Source organism: Petaurus breviceps, unplaced genomic scaffold (genome assembly GCF_028583685.1).
Source record: "Petaurus breviceps papuanus isolate PSGF00001 unplaced genomic scaffold, PetGlider_PUasm1.0 90702, whole genome shotgun sequence".
Taxonomy (NCBI): domain Eukaryota; kingdom Metazoa; phylum Chordata; class Mammalia; order Diprotodontia; family Petauridae; genus Petaurus; species Petaurus breviceps.
The window spans coordinates 4,598,812-4,621,205 of record NW_027187317.1 but is presented as its reverse complement, the minus strand read 5'-3'; the positions used below and the strand labels follow the sequence as shown (position 1 = coordinate 4,621,205).

General features: G+C 37.1%; 1 protein-coding gene across 1 annotated transcript in view; it reads left to right on the top strand.

Annotated features, from left to right (window-relative positions):
* RRP15 (ribosomal RNA processing 15 homolog) overlaps positions 1 to 22,394 on the top strand; it is a 206,054-nt gene that overhangs the window by 143,741 nt on the left and 39,919 nt on the right. The window contains exon 3 of the mRNA XM_069066019.1: positions 19,341 to 19,612. Coding sequence (XP_068922120.1) covers positions 19,341 to 19,612 — 272 coding nt within the window. The remainder of the gene's footprint in view (positions 1 to 19,340; positions 19,613 to 22,394) is intronic.

Sequence of the window (22,394 nt, the reverse complement as noted above, 5' to 3'; positions counted from 1 at the left end):
CCTTCCCTTCCCTCCCCTTCCCTTCCCTTCTTTTCTCTTTTTGGTGGGGGGAAAGCAGGTCAGTTAGGGTTAAGTGACTTGCCCAAGGTCACATGGCTAATTTGGGATTTGAACTCCTGACTCCAGGGCCTATGCTCTTTTTACTGCACCACCTAGCCACCCCTGGGATCTTTTTTAAAAGGTGATTGGTGGATTCTTTCAATTTCTGTTTTTCCCTCTGGTTCTAGAATATCAAAGCAGTTTTTCTTGATAATATCTTGAAAGATGATATCTAGGCTCTTTTTTTGATCATGGTTTTCAGGTAATTCAGTAATTTTAAAATTATCTCTTCTGGATCTATTTTCTAGGTCAGTTGTTTATCCAATGAGATATTTTACCTTGTCTTCTATTTTTTCATTCTTTTGAATCTGCAAAATCATCGGCTTCCATTTGCTCCATTTTAATTCTGAAGGAATTATTTTCTTCAGTGAGCTTTTGGACTGACTTTTCCATTTGGCCAGTTCTAAGATAGACCCTTCATTTTGGTTTGCCAGGCTGACTTCAGCTGGAGATGAATTTTACTCTGTCATTTTGTGGGTTCTTTAGGTTTAAAATTTGTTTAGAATAATTTTTTTTAACAGGTATTAGAGGTGGTTGCGGCATGAACTTAATTAAGCAAGTTCCTGTTTTAACTCTACCATCTTGGCTCCACCACCAAAACTTTTGATATTTCTCCTGAAATCTTCCCTCCAGACTTTTCTGTTACTGTCTAGCACACCCACTATCCTTCCATTTACCCAGACTCAAAATGTAGGTGTCATCCCCACTCTCTCACCCCATATGTCCAGACTGTTGCCAAGTCCTGCCAACATCTCTAGTGTATATTTTTTCTTTGACATAGCTGGTATCAACCCTTATCACCTCAAGCCTGGACTTTTGCCTTAGCTTTCTGGTTGGTCTGCCTGTATCAGGTCCCTTCACTATTCCATATATTTCCCACCTAGCTGCCAAAGTGATTTAAAAAAAAATTATTCCATAATTTAACCCATTTACTCTTGGACTATGGGCTACAGATATTTGATAAGAAGATTTTACTGGTCTTTCAATTCCTTTTGTCTTTTGATAGCAGATTTGACTGACTGCAGAGGTGGTATTGTAGTTCTATGTACCACCAGCTACTGTTTTCATATAGGACCCACAATGCCAGATACCCACAGCCTGTCTCTTCATTTTGGTCTTGCCACAGGAGGAGCAGTTATACTTGGTATGCTGGCTAATTTCAATTTTCTTCATCATTTTTCTGAGGTATGCACCATAATGTTCCATATTTACCAACACTTCTGACCTTTTTGGTACGTTTAGCCATGTTAGCAGTCATGGGGCTGGAGCTTGGAGAGGAAGCTGCCAAAGTGATTTTAAAGTTCCAGCCTAACCATGTCACCTGTCTACTCAGTAAACTCCAATGTCTACCTGTTACCTCAAGGATCAAATTTAAAATACTTTAAAGCCCTCACAACTGTACCTCTTCCTACATTTCTAATGTTAGCACATTTTACTCTCTTCCATGTACTCCGAAATCTAGTGACTGGTCTTCTTGCCATTCCCTGCATATGATATTCCATTTCCTGACTCTGATGTGGTCCCTTTTCATTGACTGTGTGCCATGCCTGGAATGCTTTCTCTCTTTTTCTTCTACTCCTGGCTTCCTTTAAAGCCCAGTTTAAATCCGACATTCTGTGTGAAGCTTTTCCTGGTCCCCCTTAATTCGAGTGCCTTCCTTGTGAGATTACCTCCCATTTAAACTGTATGTATCTAATATGTACACATTTGTTGGTGTGTTATCTCCCCTATGAGAATGTGAGCTCCTTGAAGATAGAGGTTGGGTTTGCCTTTCTTTGTATCCCCATTGTTTTACTAGTGTCTACACGGTGCTTAATAAATGTTGTTCATTTATTTACTTGACCAGGAAGCCGGGTTTCTAAGATCCCTTCCTAAACTGAGCTGTTATTTTAGCTGTATTCTTGTTTTGCTTCCTTTGGTGTTCATTTGACTGGACATCTGTTTCTTTCTGACCAGCTGATGACTCCAGTGATGTCTGCTTCATTTTTGCCTCATTTTTCAGCATATAGTAGCATTCTCTTTCACATAGCCTGGTAGTATAACATTTTATAACATGTCACAATGAAAGTTTCTTAAAGAAATGATTGCCATTAACCTTCAAAGCCTCTAAAAATACTAGACGTTCTTCAGGATTTCCACAAAAATTAAATAGCATCTTTTCCTGCTTTTGTAAATAAATGTGCCTTTCTGTAAATAGTAGCATTGGAGAAAACCTATATTTCATTAATATCTTTAATGATAGCTTCCTGAATGTAATCCAATGCATTCCGAGCTTCAGATGAAAGAATTCTAGGAGAATTAAGGTTGGTATCACCTTCCAGTGTATAATGGTGTTAAACATTCATTTGAAATTCCAAGGCTAGATCTGATCCAATTTATGTCTCCTATAAGCTTTTGCAAGTCATTTAATGTTTTAATATTATCTTTTCTAATTTCCAATTTTTGAGGTCCTATAGTAGTGTTCTATACTTTACCTAAATACATAAAAGCATCTGTATCTTTTCAGGGGCTATTTTAAGTCCTATAGCAGCAAAATTATTTGTAACCTCCTCTAAAATCTTCTCTAAAGTAAACTCATCTTGGTGTGCACATAGAAAACATCATCCATGTAATGAATTAAGTAAGCTGTGGGGTATTTGTTTCTAGTTGATTCTAAGGCTTTTGCCACAAACTTTTGACATAATGTGGGACTGTTTTTCATCCCCTGGTATAGTACCTTCCAACAGCATCTTTTTAGGAGTTCTTTTAAATTTATGGAAGATATGCAAATTTTTCTTGGTCCTGACTTTGGAGAGGTATGCTATAGAAACATCCTTTATGTCTATTACCCATAAAGGCCATTGTGATGGTACCATATTAGGAGATGGTGAACCAGGCCGTAACACCCCCATATCCTTCATGACTTTATTTACTTCTCGCAAATCCATAAGCATCCTCCATTTTCCTGAATTATTTTTTCTAATTGCAAAAATTGGAGAATTCCATGGGCTGTTTGTAATTTCAGTATTACCTAACTTCAGCTGTTCTTGCACAATATCTAATAGGGCAGCAATTTTTTCTGCACTTAGGGGCCACTGATCCACCCATACTGGTTTTGTGGTAAGCCATTCAAAAGGATCGGCTATTGGCTGCCCATCATTCAAGGCCTCTCCTGAAAATTTGTTGTGAGGGTGACCTTAAAATATCTCTGCCCCACAAGGCCATTGGTAAAACAATATGGCTGGAATTTTCCTGATATGCCCTCAAATTCCCAAGTAAGTTTCCTCACACTTTTTAAAGGTTGACTAACTTCTCCTGAGCCTTTCATATTTATATCTGATTTTTGAACAGTACACTTCAGGTCCCATTGTTCCTGGTTGATAATGGTCAGGTCTGCTCTGGTGTCTAAGAGACCCCAAATTCTCCTGCCCTCCACATATATATGAAGGGTGGGTCTTGAGGTCATAATGATTTGAGACCACATGACCCCTGGATTCTGTATTTGAAATATCCGTTGTTCCTGTTTTAATTGGATCACGGAACTGCTGGGATTCATAATTTTAATTTTAATCTTCCCAGTCCTTTTGTTCCACATAGGTTGGAGTGAATTGTATATCCATGTATTCCCCTTCTGAGGTTAATGAAAGTACCCCCATGGCAGGAGAAGAGATCCTAAAAAGCACTTCTCTCTCCTGGCTTGGGTAAATGTTTAGGGATGTAACCTCAGGCTGTAAGATAACAGCATTTACTTCATAGGAGGATTTGCCTTTCTGAATCTCTGGAGTGCCGAACTGAACATAAGTCCCTGCTGTTTTTTGTGGGCCCGCGACTTGGCCCTTGAGGCCATTTTCCGAATTTCTAAATCGACATTCTGAAGCCCAATGAAAGCCCTTATAACATTTGGGGCATTTTGATTTTGGTTGTAATTTACTATTACTGCCGGGCGCACTTGACATTCCCTTTTGAAATGACCCACTTTACGACATTTATAACAATTCTTGTTTTGTCTATTTGTGGCTGCTTGTGCTTCTGCTATAATTTGTGCTTGAAAGACTATAGGCTTTACCTCCATAGATTTTTGAATTAATTGACCCAAGGAGACGTCAGCAGGAAGTGCCATAAAAGCTTTCAATCCCACAGTGCTTCCTAAAGTATGCTCAGCTGCTTGTTGTATTTTTGCCACAAAATCAGGAAATGATTCCTCAGGTCCCTGCATGATATTTGTGAACATTTTTCCTGCTTCACCAGAACTGATTATATCTCTTTCCATGCGTGTATTGCACACTCTTGAATAGTACCATATACTGCCACTGAATAGTCCATTTGTGTGTTAGGTAATGTGTTAGGTCTGTCACCCAAAAGCATGGAAATACTGGGTGCATTAGGTCCTTCTGCCAACATAAGATCATATAGTTTGCTATGACATTTTTCCTTATAATTGACCTCCCACTGTAAATCCCCTGGGGTTAGGCATATTTTAGGTGTTTGCCTCCAGTCATATGGTGTCAAAGCTGTGGCTGCTAAATTTTCCAATAATGGCACCATATAAGAAGCTGTTGACCCATACTCTTGTACAGCCTTTTTTTTTTTTTACCTCCTTAAGATCTTTTATAATTAATTTTTTCCATGTTCTATTGCCCTGGGCATCTATTATAACGGGATAAGCCAATAAATTGCAGCCTTTAAATCCCATTTCTCTTAATGTCTGTCCTTCCTCTTTCATAAGTTTTTGAAAAGGTGTATATAATTCTGAAACTACGGTGGGACTGCCATTACACTTCCCAGCTTTTTCCATTCCCATGAGGGATTATAGGACAGACATAGACTGAGGTTAAGAGGTTTGGTATTTTCTAGGGGTCTTTTTCCCACAAATTCAGGAGGTGTGGTCTCTTCCTGATAACTGCCTTCGCTCTCACCCATGACATTCAGTATTTCTTTAAGACCTGTTTTGTCTGCTGGGCATACTTTAATAACATTATAAATTGGAAGTATGAAGCCAGAGTCAGTCTCCTGTCCATTCTCCTTAAGGTAATTAACTAAAGCCTCTCCCACTGCTTCCCAATCAGGTCCTCTGATCTGAGAGCCACTAGGGAACCATGGGGCTGCCTGATAGACTATTTAAAAAAATGTTTTCAGAATCTGTTTCTTAACTGAAATCCCTTTCTTACACACTATAAGTTGTAATATTCTCAGATCTTTTCCTTCATCTTTTAATCCCTTCACTAAACTTCCTCCCATACTACATCTCTGTGAGCTCTGATTATGAAAATTGAGCAACGAACGCCCTTCTAGAGCCTTCCCTTACCTTGAAAGAAATCTGTTGTACCTTGGATTTCATGCAGGCCCACTTCCTTCTGGCAAATCCTAGGGGTCCATCGCTAGAGACTCAACAGCAGTCCTGATGCCCCGAGTTGGCCAGCACAGTTGGTGGGCTAGCAGGTTGTGAGAATAACAAGATGGGGGTGTAATCAATAGTCTGTTTATTACAGGACCGTTTCATACAGAGCCATAGATGCAAGGGGCTCACAGAGTTTATATGCCCCCCAACAGAAGGTCTATGTGACCCAAAGGAGTGCAGACAATGTACAAGAACCCTCCCTTATTCTTGTTTACCATTTATCCTTGCTTAAGGTTAGTTATTTATTAGGGTAATATCATAGCACCATATCCAGAGGCATAAACAAAAAAAGATTACACTCCCTCTTGCTTATCTGCCCTGTAACCTTGCAGGTAACTGTATAGGGCAGGGGAATATTCCTTCAGTGGGGCCAAGGGACCCCAAAAGTTCTCTTCATCCAAATAAGTTTATACACCTTCTACCTATCGGCCCTGTAACCTTTCAGGTAATGATATAGGGGAGGGGAACATTTCATTAGCAGAGCCGGGGGACTCCTGAAAGTTCTCTACAAATTTCTTCTTGTTAGATTCAGTCCACTATTCTGGTCTTTCATTATCTTTAAATCTTGTTTCAGTTTAGAGCTGATGGACCCTTAATCAACCTTTTCATTTTGCACTTGAGGGCCATTGCCCCAAGTCATAGAAACTTAAGGATTTAAACTCTAGTCCTCTCACATCAAACCTAATGTACCTTCTGCTGAATCCAGTCTCTCTAGCCATGATTTGCAGCCTTGGGTCATCTGAAGATTTAATAAACATGCCATTTATTCTTTTATACCAAGTAATTGATTAAAATGTTTAATAGCATAGGACCACACCCACATTCCTAGGGCACTTGCTAGAGACTTTCTTTCAGCTTGACTTTGAAACATTTCTATCTCAGGTTAAATTCTATACTATAGATCATTTTGGGGACCTTTTGCAGTTTTAAGTGGCCCCTAGTTCTCAAGCATGGAGGTCCTACATGGAGAGATAGTCAGAATTTGGAGAGATAATAATGGGATTGTATAGTTGCATGAAGTAAGTTGTCTGTCAGTAGAGATTTATACTTCTATAATTTAAAAGGACATTGGGGTAGAGACTTAATCCTTAGATCTCAGTTGATTACTCAGGACATTGTAGAGCTCTTGTATGTCAATAGGTCATGTTATATACCTATAATTTCTTTAATTAGTTTGGGAAGTCCCACTGCTAATTATAATGGTAAATCTTAGAAATCTGCCTGATGCCAAGAGAGGTTAGGTGACTTGGACATGATCATATATCTAGTAAGTATGAGAGGCAGGATTTGCATCCATGTCTTTCTGACACCCAGTACAGCAGTCTATTTAGTACATCACACTGACTCTTCAAAGCCTCTCACCTTCTTATCTTTACTTTCACCTTCTTACACTTTACTCCCCTCTTCACACTGTGATCTAACCACAGTGACCTACTTGCTCTTCCTGAAACACAATGCCCTCCATCTCGTCTCCACGCTTTGGTACTGGCTGTCCTCTGTGCCTAAAATTTTCTGTACTCTCACCTCTGCTTCTTTAGTTTTCTGGTCACTTTCAGTTCCTGTTCCTCCAGATCAAATTCTATCTCTGAAGATCTTTCTTCACCCCCCCCCCCCCAAGTTCCCAATAGCTAGTGCCTTCCTCTCTGAAATGACATTCTGTATATATCTTGTATGGATCTAGTTATTTACATGCTGTCTCTGTCACTAGAATGTGAGTTTCTTTAGGACAGGTGCTTATTTTTCTTCTGTATGCATGGTGCTTAGCACAGCTGCTAGCACATAAGTAGTCACTCAATAAAATGCTTGTTAACTGACTGCCTCTCATTGGAGAGATGCTTTTTCTTTATCAATCTCTTTTTGTCTTAATAATCTATCTAACAGTTTTAATTGTGTGTATAGAGAGATTAAAGGTTCAGAGTTAGTTAAAGGATAGATGGATCATTTTCCACTTTAGCTCAAGGATATCTGTCCCATAGGTAGAGATATAAGCAGTTAAGTACTGATTTGTTAGATGTTTAATTCTGACCCTTTGGTTATGGATTCTCATATGCTGTCTTTTAAAGGTTGTAGTGATAGGTTTGACCAAATATTCCCTTTTTAATTCATCAGTTATTACCGGAGAGCCGTTTAGCCATTCAGTTTTGAGTGTGTCATCAAAACCCTCAGGCACAGTTAGTTGCTTCAGTTGTAAAATTAAAGGAGGTACACAAATATGAAAACTTAGATTTTATATTGGTTAATTGACCTTCGTGCTATATTTGAGGTTTATTATAATGTCTACTGTATACATACACATACACTATCAAATTGGGTTAAAATTTGTCAACTCAAGTTATTGACTAGAAAAACAAATATGAAAAATTTAATAGTTAATTAGATACACTTAAATCTGAAGTATTTCATTATGAAGATATTTCTGAGTTATGAAGTAACTCATGTCTCACAGGGAGTTGATATGTTTCTTAAGGTTTAGCATAATATAAACGACTTTAAGACTATATTATTCAGGAAAAAACAAAAATTCCGCCGCTACTGAATTAAGCCAGGTAAAGTAAAATAGTGGCTATATAATGTCATGCTATGCTTGTCTCTAGCTATAGCTGCAACCTACGTGGAAAAAATGAGCAATGGTAATTCCATGTGCTCTGGATAATTAAAAGACTGAATTTTTCTGTATGTACATATGAAAAATGACCATATGCAATTGACATCTCACTTGATAAATCATATGGTTAACTCAGTCCTGTTAGACATTTCTTCATTTTTGATAACCTTCAAAGCTGTATTTAATATGTAAAATACTAACAAATCAATGTGCTTTTCATTTAACTGTAGCCTACAGACTCCATATTTCGTATTGCTTAAAATAGCAAGGAAACGTGCCCAAGAAATGAAGTATATCACCATCTTACTTGAAAGATTTAGGGGTTTTTAGGACAGGCTCCAGGAAACAGACTACTTATGCTATATCTCTTGTAGTTCTGCTCAAACAACATATGTAATGACATCTGAATTTAACACTGTTATCACATGGTAGCACTTCAGTTATATTTCTGGTAATTCCATGGAATCTGGATGACTTCATGCCTTTCAAAAGAAAAAGTTGTAATTTAAGGCTGCCATTAACTTTAAACATCTTGAATTTAGTAGTAATTGGTAGAAGAAACCATGTGACAAGATCAGAACAATTTGCTATATTGATGATTCTAGGGGACTATAGTTATCATTGTAGATAACTTGCGTTAAGTATCGATGTTGCAAAATATTAATTAGAATACATATAATAGGGTGGTATAGATGAGGTTATTTTGTGTATCTTGATTATTTGAATCCTTTGTTTAAAGATTTTTTTAAGATCTTGTTGAAATACCTTTTTTTAAAAGTTTGATAAACTTTCCTGACCTTGTAAGGAAAATACAGTGAAATAATGTAATCTTCAGTGAATTAACCTTACAATACTTCAGTATTGTCATGAACACCAGTGGAATATCCATATCCAGAATATGGAATGGTTGGTGTAGGATAAGGAAGCACTAAAGAATTTTGTCACTTGAGGATTGCTATTGCCTGTCCCCAAGACAGAATTTTAAAGTAGGCAGTATTCTTGATGTTTCTTCAACTTCATTTCTTCATCCCTCTCCAACCTTCTGGAATGCTTTTTACTTTGTGCCTAAGTGACAGGTACTGTTATCCAGAGGAATTATTAAGAATATTTCTCGTGTATACAAAGAGAAAAATAAAAAAAAAAAAGATTGTAAAGTGTGCAATGGGCAGAACCAAGAGATTGTTATATAAAGTAATGGCAATATTGTTTTAAGAACAACTTAAGTACCCAAATTAACTACAAAGGACATAGGAAAGAAGATGCTATTTGCATCCAGAGAAAGAATTGATAGAAGTATGTATAGAATGGTTTTACAGATGTGTAAATATATATGTGTGTGTGTATATATATATATATATAAACCATATATGTACATACATATTTATGTATGTATGGGGGAGGAGGGAAAAATGGAAAAAAGAAAGTTACATGATAACTTTATTATATATTTAAAAGGAATAGAAAGTTGTATATAATAGATTTACAGTTTCATGTACACTTTTTTTTCTTCCTATTCTATGTTATAGAAATGTTTGTTTTATTACGTTCAGAATAAAATAGGTAAAATAAAAAATTTTTTAAAAAGGTACTTAGCATAGATTGGTTATCTCTAACTTAGTTACAGCTCCTAAGGGGAAAAAACTTAGCTTTCTGACAGTAACTTCATTATACCTCATATGTCAGACCTAAAAAGGATGTGAGGAATCTGCCCAGAAATCAGTGGAAGCATGCACCAGCCAAAGTTGTCAGCTTTCAGTTCTAGCTCCAGTCATGTGCGGGACTTGGAGCTTGGTGGCTCAGGGACTAGAGTGCTGAACTTGTAGTCAGGATGAACTGAGTTTGAATCCCATCTCAGACAATTACTAGCTGTTATCCTTAATAAGTCTCTATCTCTTTCAGTCTCAGTTTCCTTATCTGTACTATTTATTAAAGGGTCACAGAAGCTTAGAGTTGTAAGAGTCCTTAGTGTCCATCTTCAACCTCTTAACTCAATAGGAATCCCCTGAAGAATGTCAAATGGCCTTGCTTAAAACCCAGAGATGGTGAACTAAATAATAATAGCTGGTATTTAATAGTGCTTTAAGCCCTTTGCAAATATTATCTCATTAGAAGGATCAAATCACAACCATGCTGGGAGGTAACTGCTATTATTATCTCCATTTTGCAGATGAGAAAACTGAAGTAAACAGGTTGAATGACTTGCGCAAGATCACAAAACTATTTTGTGTTAGAGGCAAGAGTATTTGAACTCAGCTTTATGACTCCTTTGTATCCACTGAGCCACCTAGCCTCCTGGAGGTACTTATCCCCTTAGGCAACCAATTCCCATTTGGGATATTTCTAATTGTGAGCATGTTTTTCTTTATATCAAACCTAAACTTGTCTCTTTGAAACTTTTTTTCATTCATTCATTCAACATGCCTTTATTAGTGCCTCCTCTTCCCCAGGCATTGCTCTAGGTGTTAGGGTTAGAAAGACAAGAAAGAAATCCTTCCTAAAACTGGAGATTGCGTTCCCCGTCCCCCACTTTTTTTTTTTTTGTAGGGGGGAGGGAGCCGGGGTGGAATGTTATAAATACTGAAAATAAAATACAAAATACGTACAAAGTAATTCTGAAGTGAGGGCACTAGAATCTGCAGGGGGAGTAAATTGACAAGCATTTATTAAGCATTTACTATGTTCCAGACACAGTCATAGCTTAATGGAAATCAATGTAAACTCTGCACAAAGTAGCACTGTAGCTGATCTTTGAAAGAAACTTAGGCTTCTCAGACAATGAGTTGAATAGAGAGTGTATTCGAGGTGTGGAGGAGACATCCTGAATTAAATCACCGGAGACTAGAGATGGGGAATAGCAAACAGACCTGTTTGTTTTTTATCCTTGAGGCAAGAGGGAGCCACTGGAACTTCTCCATAAGAGGAGTGAGGAAGTTAGATGTATTTTTGGGAATATAAATTTGGGAGCTTTGTGGACAGTGTTTTGGAGGGTGAATGCAGGGAGGCAAATTATGCCAATTCTAGTTCTACTCTGTGGGCAAGTTAATTCTGTTATAATCCTTCAAATACTTAAATACCACTATCATCTACACTTAATTTCTTTTTTAGACTAAGCATCCCTAGTTTATTTAAAAAAAAACAGTCTTCATATGGTATGATCCTTTAGCCTTTCACTATTCTTATTGCCTAGCTACACATTTTGCAGTTTATTAGCTTCCTTAGATTGTGGTGCTAAGAACGGGGTAGTATGTTTTAGATGTGGTGTATTGGAGATGAAGTATAACTGGCTGTTGCCTCATTTATTCCGGAATGCTATTTCTTTCTTAATATAGCCTAAGAGGGCATTAGTTTTCTCGACTGCCATTTCACACTGTTGACTCATTGTACTTGTATTCCCTTGATCTTTTTTGTAGGAATTCCCATGTTTCCCCCAATTTGTGAGGTTGTTTTTGTAAACCCAACTATAAGACTTTATATTTATTCTCATTAAATTTAATATTAACTTTAGTCCAGTGCTTAGCCTGTCAGAATGTTTTAAAGTGACACATTATCATCCAAAGGATTGATACCCTTCCTGGTTTTGTGTCATTTCTAAATTTGATAAAGGTGCCTCCGGTAATGGGTGTCTGCCAACCAGCTCTCTGTCTTCCCTCTTCTTTTCTTTCCTTCTACTCTCTCACTTGGCGACCTGATTAGCTCCCATGAATTTAATTATCATCTTAGTGCAATGACTCCTTTATCACTATGTCTAGCCCTAAACTCTCCAAAGTTCCAGTTGCTTATTTTCAGCCAGGTGTCCCAGAGATATCTCAAACTTAACACATCTAAAACTAAACCCATTACTTCTGTTCAGGATGCCACCATTCTTCCAGACACCCACATTCTCAAACTTGTTTTTTTATTGTCTCCTTGCTCCATTTTATGCCACAAAGGAAATAAGTTGACTAATTTTGTCATTTTTACTTCCAACTTACCTTTTACATTCATCCCCTTTCTCTGCTTACAAATTTAGAACTTCATTATTTCTTGCCTTGACTATTGAAGTAACCTCCTAATTGGTCTCCCTGCCAGACTTACTAAAGATAGCTGCCAAAGTGATTTGTTTAAAATGCAGGTCAGACCAAGCCACTCCTCTACTCCTTGTTACCTTCACTATCAAATATAAACTCTTCTGTTTGACTTCTAAAGCCCTTCACAACTAGGTCCTATCTGTTTTTCTAATCATGTTATGCATTGTTCCTTCTAGGACTATGTTGACAAAGCTGGCCATCTTGCTATTTGTCGTGTAGGACATTCCATCTCCTTATAATCTTAGAATCCTTTATTTCCTTCAAAGTTTTGGTCATGCACCACCTTCTTCATGAAGGCTTTCCTGATCCCTTTAGCTGTTAGTGACCTCGACACAACAAATTTACCATATATTAATATACCTGTCATGCCAATAGTATGTTAGCTTCTTTGGGTCACTATCTGTTTTCATTTCTTGTATTTGTATTCCCATTGATGAGTCCAGTGTCTCTCCCATAGTAGATGATTAATTTGTTGAACAGCACAAGGCTAGGCACTTGATCACTCCACTAGAGACCTCCTTTCAAGTTGGTCATCAACCATTCTGAACCTGTACCAATGGTCTAGCCCATATCTCTCCATTTTAGCAAGAATACTTGTCAAATGTTTTGGTGATATCCAGGCAAACTTTAATTATATCATTCCCCTGATGTCCCAGTTTAGTTACCCTGTCACAAAAGGAAATGGGGACTGTCATGTCCTTTTTTTTTTTTAATGAAGCCATTGTTTGCTCTTTGTGATCACTGCTTCTTGTCCTATATGCTCATTAACTATGTGATTAATACATACTAGAATCTTACTGGAAGTTTAATTGAAACTCACTGGTTTCTATACTCTCTGTTCCTTTATTTAACTTGGGGCAAAGGACCTCGGGACCCAGTTACCCTTTTCCGGTCTTGCAGTGCCTCTCTTATTCTCTGTGGTCTTTTGGGAGGTTAGGGCAGGGACAGACAATAGTCATTTTTAAAATATTTTTTTTGTTGTTAATTTAATCTTCAATAAACAGATCAATATGAAAAGAATGAAAAAGGATTGCATGTGAACCCCCCACCTTCTGTCAGAATTTCTCCATGTCTTCTTGAGAACTTTTTTAGTTTTTTTCTAACATCACGATCAAAGGCCTGAAATCTTTCAAAGTTGTTTGCTTTTACATTATTGTGGTCATTATGTAAATTATTTTCCTGGTTTTATTCACCTCTCTCTGCATCAGTTTATACAAGTCTTCCCAAATTTTTGAGTCAGTTTTTATATTTGTTGTTTGTTAAGGCATAATAATATTGCATTGCATTCAATTGCATTTGTTTATTTAGCAATTTTCCAATTAATGGGCACCCCTCCCCCAATTTTTCTGCTACAGCAAAATTGCTGCCTTAAATATGGGCCCTTTCCCTTTCATTTTGACTTCTTTGGGGCATATGCCTAATAGTAACACCAGTGGAGTGGCTAGGTGGCTAGAGCACTGGCCCTGGAGTCAGGAGAACAGGAGTTCAAATCTGGCCTCAGACACTTAAGGCTTACTAGTCGTGTGACCTTGGGCAGGTCACTTAACCCCAATTGCCCTGCCTTCCCCCCTCAAAAAAAAAATAGTAACACCAGGTTAAAGGGTATATACAGGCTAGTCTCTGTGGTCTTTCCAGGATCACGTAACAGTGTCTCAGCAGCCAGATTTAGAACCAGAAATAGTGTACCTCCTTTACAAATTGGAAAATCGAAGCACTGGCTCTTACCTAATTAGCACTCTCAGGACCCTCAGGTGTATTAAATGGTAGCATTCAGATCTGAATCCATGTAACCTCCAAATTGTGCTACAGTGTCATTTCTATTTTAAGGACTGTCATGTGAATGAATGTTTACACTTCGTATCTTTGTCCCCAGAGGAAAGATCAGGGAGCAAACAGTAAAAAGTTAAAGAGAATCAGAGTATTATCTCCTATAAAGAAAACATCTCTACAAAGCTGTCTAGCAATAGAATGGGCTACATTGAGAGGTAAAATAACTAAAGGTCTTAAATAGAGGTCATTGGGTAGATGCTAGCTTATTGCTTGCACTCAGTGACCTCAAAGGTCTTTTCAAACACTTGAATTTTTTTGAAACCTGGTTCTAAGTGTAAAAGTAGATGGTCTTTACATTTAGGTTTTCTGATTTCATTTTGTACAAAGTTATGTTTAAATAGAACACAACTGGTAAAAAAAAAAGATGTATGCTAGGAAAGTATTTAATCTTATTTAGATAGTAGGTTTATCTGTCTCTCTGCAATGCCAGTGAAATGGTTCATGGCATAATTTCAGAGAAAAGTCAATGAAATTTATTGTTGCTTTATAAATTGTTTCTCTGGGTTCATTTGTCTGGGATTATCTCTCTCTCTCTCTCTCTCTCTCTCTCTCTCTCTCTCTCTCTCTCTCCTTCTTGCTATTCATTCCAGAAAGAACTTAAGTTTCCTCAGCACCCAAATAAGGTAAGGGCAGGGCTGTGAGGAGATGATTGACTTTTCCCTCTTTCCATACTTTCCTCCCCTTTAAATAAACAAAAAACAAAGTGCAAACCTTTTCAGTTTTATTTTTCTTATCATCAGTATTTGCTCAGAGGCTGGGGGTAACAAATGTGATACAAAGTTTTTCAGGAAGTGAGTTTAAGTCCAAGATAACTATATCTTTTCTAGTTTATAACCTCTCTTCTCCTTTCCCCTCCACTCCTTCTCCCTGTCCCCTTTGGAAATAGACCTAGTTTTTTATATGGGGAATTTCCAGGAATGGATGATAAGAGATTATTACTTATAACTAAATAATACATTTTTGAAAAAAAGATATTATTTGGGAAACAATAATTTAGTTATTATATGAAGTAACTATTGTTTGTGTACAATGGGCATTGAAATGTTAGTTTAGTTATTGTATACATATGGAGTATGGGGCAATGGAATTGGAAAATGGGATTTTGAAAATACTGAAATATTTCAAGAATATGATTTCATAGGTTGAGAGTGTTTGCCAACACAGTAGTAAACCTTTTATGTCTTTGTAGACTATGAGTTGCTATGGTAGAAAAATCAGTCATGCAGTTTTCTGCTGTCTAGAGGTGAGTTATCAAATATGTCTATGCTGGCCCTTAGATGAGTGACATGTTTCTCTATTCCTAGGCCTGTACTTAAAACCTTTTTAGCTTTGTTCCATCATAGCTGCAGACAAGGATTTTAGTTTACAGATATTGAAATATTGGGCAGCTAGGTGGCACAGTGCATAGAGATCCGACTTCAAATTAGGCCTCAGAAACTTACTAGTTTGCAAGTCACTTAAATTCTGCTTGCCTCAGTTTCCTTATCTGTAAATTGTACCTATTATCAGGATTGTGAGGATCAAATTAAATAATGATTATAAAGTACTTAGCACAGTGTCTGGCACATGGTGAGTGCTATATAAATGTTAGCTATTATCAATGATCTTTTGAGAGACTATAGCTTTAGGTATAATGTGCAAAACATAAGTAGGTGTATCTTTCCCAAAGGTAAATAGCTTTGATTTGAAAGAAGAAAAGGAGATGGGAGGAGGGGCAAAGGTATGGGGAAGAAGGAGATAGGTGGAAGAGAGAGCAATTAAACATTAGATGAGATATAGTCTTGAGTATTGAGAAACTTTTGCAGTGTAGCTGGAAAGGGCTAGTCTTATCCAATTTGATTTGTGAGTTGATCAGGACAAAACACTAGGTGTCAGTGTTGTAGTTTTTAACATTTTTCCAGAAGCTGTTTGTCAGGGATTTTTTTACTTTCAGGCACCAGAATATACCTTAAATGATGGGCATGATATCTTAATGGATCACTTGACCTTGCTACTTAAGAAGAAGGGAAAAAAACGTATTTATTTTTAAATTATTTCTCATCTTGAAAACATCCTCCTTGTGGAAAATAAATATTAGCAAACTAGTTATGTTTATACTTAAGCTGCAGATTGTGTCCTTTAGTTTACTACTTTCATAAATACTCAGGAAAAAGATAGTGTTTGAATTTCACATGTATGTGTGAATTGAGTCATTGTAGAAAGGTTTCTCACCTGTAGTCTTTCCTCTTCAGGGGTGGGGAACCTGAGGCTTCACGGCCACATGTGACCCTCTAGGTCTTCAAGTTCATTCCTTTGAATCCAAACTTTACAGAACAAATTTGTTTGGACTCAGTCAAAGGGCCACACTTGAGGACATAGAGGGCCACGTATGACCTTGAGGCCACAGGTTCCCTACCCCTGCTTTTAGGTAGTTAATTTTTGGACCATTTACCCCATGAAATAAAACCAAAAAGGCCCTCATTTGAAGAGGTCAGGTTGAAGCTGTTCTGGGGCTGCTTCTCATACTTGTTCTTCTAACTTGATGCTGATCTTGACCATTACCCTTATCAGTTGAAAGTCTGATTGCATACAGATAACTAATTCTGATATGGCTCCCACATCAGTAACAGGTCCTTTCTTGTCTATTGAGATACAGTCAAATTCATGCATTGGGATGTTTGGTGCTCACAGAGCCAGCATTTTCAAACTCGCTTTTGGTATCTTATTGTCTGCCTGGGTAATAAGCATAGAGGTGTACATTCCCCGCATGTATTAACTGATCATATAAAATATCTTGTTCAGTGTTCCCCTTGACAATCATGTCCCTCTGTAGAGGGTGAAGTCCTGTTTAAGGGTGATTCATGTTGATTGCTTCAAACCTCAAAATATTTCAGGGCTTCTTCAGCTAGATCTGCAATTATACAAAGGGAATAAAGTCCAGTAGTGATCTCTGTGGGAAAAACTAAATGGAGTTAAAAACTGCTTATTTTCCAGGATATGAAATGTAGTTTTAGAGTCAGTCCATTGAGAACAAAGGTACAAATCTTTGGGAAAGGTGCTATACTTTGACAGCAAATTGAGCCCCAAATTGAATGGTAGGAAGGGTGGAAGTATGCTAGATTGAATTTGGGAAATTGCACAGTCTTTTCAGTGATGCTCAACTATTGTCCAGTGGGAGAAAAAGAGAACATCCATTTTTTTTTTTTAACAGTAATGTTCTTTTGGTGGGATTATATGGCTACAGATCTTAGAATAACACCAACAATGAAAAATTAGAATTGCAGTGGAGAGATGCATAGTGGACACATATCACTGAGCACATTTTCAATGATGATCCATGTGCAAAAAGTAGTTTTAAGTGATTTAGGTGAAGAAAAAATTGCAAAAGGTCAGGTAATTTGAGGGTCTACATGTGAACAGTTCAAGTTAGATATGGTGTCCTTAAAATGTAAAAAGATCTAGAGGAATGTTGATTAGATCCTCTGGAAAATTGGTAGGAGTATATTGGTAAGTGTAGTACAGAAGGTTTCTCCCCATACCTTTGGAGGGAATGGATGGAATAAAAGATTCATTTCAGTTTTGAAGTGTGTATTGTAAGATTTATTAGTATTTCTAAGCAAGGACTAAAACTTCTTGTTTCATTATATTGGGAGCTGCATGATGCCAAAAGGTTCCATACTTAAAAGTTAATAAATGAATATTTTTTATTCCAGAGCTTAAAAATAACCTCCTAGTTAATGAGATTTACTGTCATTTTAGTTACTCTCTAGTAATGTCCATATTTAGCCATTAGCATTTGGTAATTACAACTAATGCATTTATATAGCTGTAACATAAACTACTTTAACTTTGTGAATTAGATATTAGTTAGATACTGCATCACTATTTTGTTGTTGATGATGAAAATATGGATCATTGAGATGCTGCTGATTATTTATACATATATATGGTGTGAAGCCCCGACTCAGAATCATAGAAAGACCTGGAATGGACTTTAGAAATGATCTCATTTGGCTAGTCCTTTTCCTCCACCTTCTATTCCCATATTCCTTCCATGAAGGAATTGAAATCTCAGAAAGATTAAATAACGTGCCTGAAGTCAAATAGCTAGTAAGTGGCAGAGCTTAGAGTGAGGTCTTTCTGTTCCTTTTGCTAATTCCAAAGAGATAGATACATAGTACCATTTTGTATCTTCTTTAGTATGTTGGCTATAATTTGGCACTGTGATAGTGGCTCTGGATGTTTTTCTTGTGGAAATTAAAGCGTAACTAAAAGATTTTTTTTTTTTTGTCTTTTTGAGGGCACTTGGGGTTAAGTAACTTGCCCAAGGTTACACAGCTAGATTTTTTGTGTGGGTGTTAAGTGTCTGAGGCCAGAACCGAACTCAGGTCCTCCTGACTCCGGGGCCAGCGCTTTGTTCACTGCGCCACCTAGCCGCCCCAACTAAAAGGTTTTATAAAACTAGAAGTTAACAAATATTCATATGGGGGATGTTCATATTAATAACACAGAGAAACTTTTTTTTGGAGGGTATTATATGTCCTTTCTATTTTAGAGAAAAACTAAAACTTAGTGTGTTGGTTAAGAGATGTTGAATGAAAACTCTGTATAAGAGTGTTAAGAGCTGGCTAGTGATGTAGGAGGTTTGGAAAGGGAGCTGGCTTACCTTTCATTGTGCCAGTCGTCTCCTTTTCAGCTCCAAGATGATGACCAAAATGTTAATTAGTGTTACCAGATTTCATTTACACTCTCTTAACAGATTTCATTTCATACTAAAATCCTTAGGCAAATATAAGCAGAAGTAAAATGTTCTCCAGCTGGGAGCAATTTTTGCCTCATCTGATCTCAGAGTATTTTATGCTTACCTTAAGTGGTTGCCACACATTCATGTGCATGCGCATGTGTGTGCGTGTGTGTGTCTATGTATTTCATTATTTTTTTTACTTAACCAAGCCCTTCATGTTTATTACATAAATGAATGAATGAATTTTCATAACATTTACACAGTAAAAAATAATAAATTCAAGAGTCTAATGTCTGAGTTACCTCCATTTTAACAAACATGATGAGAATTGTATTTTACAGACCAGCAAATTCAGTAATACCTGGTAAATGTGTTTGCTGTAAACTATTTTTCTTCTCTGATCAGAAATAGTCTCCTCATCTAGCAAATTTAGCATCTTATTATTTCCAGTTGTGCTTTATTATTTTCAGCCATTATAAGACAGCTTCAAGGGTATAGCTGCTTTCCCACATATGCTCAGAGATTTCTGATCTTGAACTCAGACTATCTGCTTCTGTTGCAGAGCCTTTCATAATAGACTACATTCACTGAATCTTCTCATAGGATATCAGTGTTTAGTATGTTTTCTTCTCTTTTAAGGTTCTGTAGGAAGTTGGGAAGTTGCTAAAGACCATTTTTCTTCTGATGAAGCAATTGAAGGTGATAATGAAGATGATACCATAGCTTATGACAAAGAAAATGAAAGTGCCGCAGAATCTAATGTTGGGACCAATGCAGGCTGGGCAGATGCCATGGCAAAAATTCTTAACAAAAAAACTCCTAAAAGTCAACCTACCATCCTCATCAAAAACAAAGAGCTGGAAAAGGAAAAAGAGAAAGAAAAACAAGAGAGACTGGAGAAAAGAAAACAGGTGTGTCTTACAGCTATCTTGTAGATTAAATTATGTCTGCTTCATTTATTTTTTGAAGGGGGAGGATCCATGTGCAAAAAGTAGTTTTAAGTGATTTAGGTGAAGAAAAAATTGCAAAAGGATGTAGACTGGTCAGGTAATTTGAGGGTCTACATGTGAACAGTTCAAGTTAGATATGGTATTTTGGGGATTAAGTGAATTGCCCAAGGTCACACAGCTAGTAAGTGTTAGGTGTCTGAGGTCAGATTTGAACTCAGGTCCTCCTCACTCTGGGGCCGGTGTTCTATTCACTGTGCCACCTAGCTGCCCCTACTTCATTTCTTAGCAGTACCAAGTTATTTCTGGCATTGTTTGCCCAATTAACAATAACTTTTCACTTATGCAGTAAACACAATTTTGAACATAACGGAATTACTCTCCTGGTCATGTTGGGTTTTTTTTAAGCAACCTTCAAGATTAAAAAAATTAAACTCCAAGGAAACTTCACATTTGTCCGTTTTAAGTTTATAAACATATAAGTGACCCAGTTGAGAGCTACAATTTTGTTTCTGGCAATAAATAAGTTATTCATTGTGTGCATATGTTTTCTGAACTTGGTTCTGAAATGACCTTTTGAGTATACTGTGTATTCTAAGGGATAGCAGGTTGGTTACTCTCTTGAGTTGAAAATGTACTGTGTAAGATTAATTTGTGGTCCCACAAATCAGAGATGACTTGCAGTTTTGTTAACTTGACTTGTTCACTGCTCGATAAACTTGAACAGTCTGCCTTTCATTACATCAATGCCAGTAGGGGTTTGAAAAGTGTAGTTCTTTGATCAGAGGCCAAAACTGTGTCATTAACTCGTGAATTTATATTCTGGTGGCTATTATAAATACACCATAGTTTTATGAAGGTTTTTAAAAATCTCTTATATCTGATGATGAAAATTGACTATGTATAATATTGAATTTTCCAAAAGATACTACTTGGGGAAAGACAGCTTTGCACAGTTGCAATGCCGGTATGTAAAGAGTCCCCTTAATGGTAATGCAAAGGACTATTACAAAGAAATGTATATTTTAAAGACAAAAGAAAATTAGAAGGTTCATAGGGTAACTCAGGACCTTCCTTCTTTGGTAGAAGATTAGGCCCTTTGACATATTATGTTTATAATACCGATTGCTGTATTTGAGACCGTAGGGTGGCAGAAATTTTCCATCTTTTGTGTAGAGGCTACTCTGAATTTGTTATTCTGTTAGACATGACTATGGGGTCATCTTAACTGTAGTTTTTTTTTTTTTAATACTTTATTAACTTCTGATTTACATCATCCATTTCCGCCAGATTTTGAGTTACAAATTTTCTCCCCATTTCTCCCCCACCCACCGCCCCAAAATAGCAGTTCCACAGGATATCCCCTCCTGCAGTCTGCTCTCTCTCACATTTTCCCCCATACCCCTTTCCACTTTTCCAGTGGATCTCTATGCCTCAGTGCCTGCACATCCCATTTCCCAATTACATGTAAGATGGTATTAATAATAGTATATATATATATATACATATATATACACACACATGTATACATATATATATATACATATTTGAATATTTGATTTAAAAACTTTCAATTCCAGATTAATTTCCTTCCTTCCCCATCACCCACCCCTACTGTGAAGATATGAAGTTCAGTATAGGTTGCACATGTGTGGCTAATGCAAAACAATAACATAGTAGATACATTGTAAAAGACTGATTACACTTCCCTCCCTCCCATCCCACTTCCCACCCACTCTACTCTCCACTTTGATCCCGTCTATTTTCAAAAGTGGGTGCTTCCAACCTCCCTCCCCCCAGCCTACCCTCCCTTCTATCATCCCCCCTTTCATCCCCTTCCCCCCACTATTCTCCTGGAGGGTGAGATACCCTATTTAGTGTGTATTTCACTCCCTCCTCAAGCCAAATTCAATGGGAATAAGGTTGACCCATTCCCTTTTGCCTTCCTATTCTTCCCCTTCATTGTAACCATTTTCCCTTGCCTCTTCTGTATGAGATAGTTTACCCCAATCTGTCTCTCCCTATCTCCTCTCATTATATTCCTCTCACCTCTTAATTTCACCTTTTAAGTATCATTCCTTCCTGTTAAATTGGACCTCTGCCCTCTATCTATGTATACCTGTAAACATATATACACACATTCACATATGTATTCATATGCCCATATACCCTCATATATAGACAAATTATATATATATATATATATATTTAATCCCTTCAACTACTGAGAAGTTTCATAAGTTACAATTATTGTTTTTCCATGTAGGATTGTTAATAGTTCAACTTTAATAAGTTCCTTATGATTCCTTTTCCCTGTTTACCTTCTCATGCTTCTCTTGCTTCTTGTATCTGAATGTCAAATTTTCTATTCAACTCTGGTTTTTTCAGCAAGAATGCTTGAAAATCCTCTATTCCACTGAATGATCATATTTTCCCCTGAAACATGATACTCAGTTTTGCTGGGTAGGTGACTCTTGGTTTTAATCCCAGCTTCTTTGCCCTCCGGAATATCATATTCCAAGACCTTCGATCCCTCAATGTAGAAGCTGCCAGATCCTGTGTTATCCTGATTGTGTTTCCACAATATTAAAATTGTTTCTTCCTGGCTGCTTGTAATATTCTCTCCTTAATCTGGGAATTCTGAAACCTGGCTATAATATTCCTAGGAGTTTTCTTTTTGGGATCTTTTTCAGGAGGTGATCGGTGGATTCTTTCAACCTCTATTTTGCCCTCTCGTTCTAAAACA